The sequence below is a fragment of the Egretta garzetta genome, unplaced genomic scaffold (assembly GCF_000687185.1).
Source record: "Egretta garzetta isolate BGI_Z169 unplaced genomic scaffold, ASM68718v1 scaffold1020, whole genome shotgun sequence".
NCBI classification, from domain to species: Eukaryota; Metazoa; Chordata; class Aves; order Pelecaniformes; family Ardeidae; genus Egretta; species Egretta garzetta.
In genome coordinates this window covers 11,899-12,484 of record NW_009258290.1, presented here as the reverse complement: position 1 = coordinate 12,484, position 586 = coordinate 11,899, and the positions used below count along the sequence as shown (strand labels likewise).

The 586-nt window shown below is 70.0% G+C and overlaps 1 protein-coding gene across 1 annotated transcript in view; it reads right to left on the bottom strand.

The window, feature by feature from the left end:
• The window catches only part of LOC104125004 (RING finger protein 121), an 18,592-nt gene that overhangs the window by 6,114 nt on the left and 11,892 nt on the right, over positions 1–586 (bottom strand). The window contains exon 7 of the mRNA XM_035892797.1: positions 1–120. Coding sequence (XP_035748690.1) covers positions 1–120 — 120 coding nt within the window. The remainder of the gene's footprint in view (positions 121–586) is intronic.

Here is a 586-nt window from a genome sequence, read left to right as displayed (position 1 = left end):
GAGGCGGTAGGTGTTCTCGATGATCCCCTCCTCGTTGACGTCCACGAAGATCTGCTGGCCGCAGACGGCGCAGACGCTGTCGGAGAGGTGCTTGGTGGGCATCCCCGAGGCGCTGTAGAACTGAGCGAGGGCAGAGCAGAGGGAGAGCGCTGGGGGCGGGAGGGCACGCGTCCCACCTCCGCGCCCGCGCCGCTACGCTCCAAGGACGGTCGGGGTCAGCGCCCGAGGACTCCAGCCTCGGCCTCTTGGGCTTAAAAACCTTGTGACAGCTCCGGCTGCGGGAAAGAACTACGACAGGACGGGGAGCTGCTCAGCGACGTGGTGGCCCCATCGCACCCCCTCCCCGGGCCGGGACCACCCCCCTTCGCTCCCCGGTGGCCGGGTGAGTTGCCAGCTCCTGGCCGGGGCGCCCAGGCTGGGCACAAGGGCAGAGGCCGGGGGCGAGAGCAGGGCGAGCTGGAGGCCACAGCTTCGACCCAGGGCCAAAAAAAGGGCTGGTAGCCAAATACAGCCCGAGCCGTCGAACGCGGGCCCAGGCCTCCAGCCCCGCAGGTCCCCGATGCTCGGACGGGCGAGGGGCAGAGCA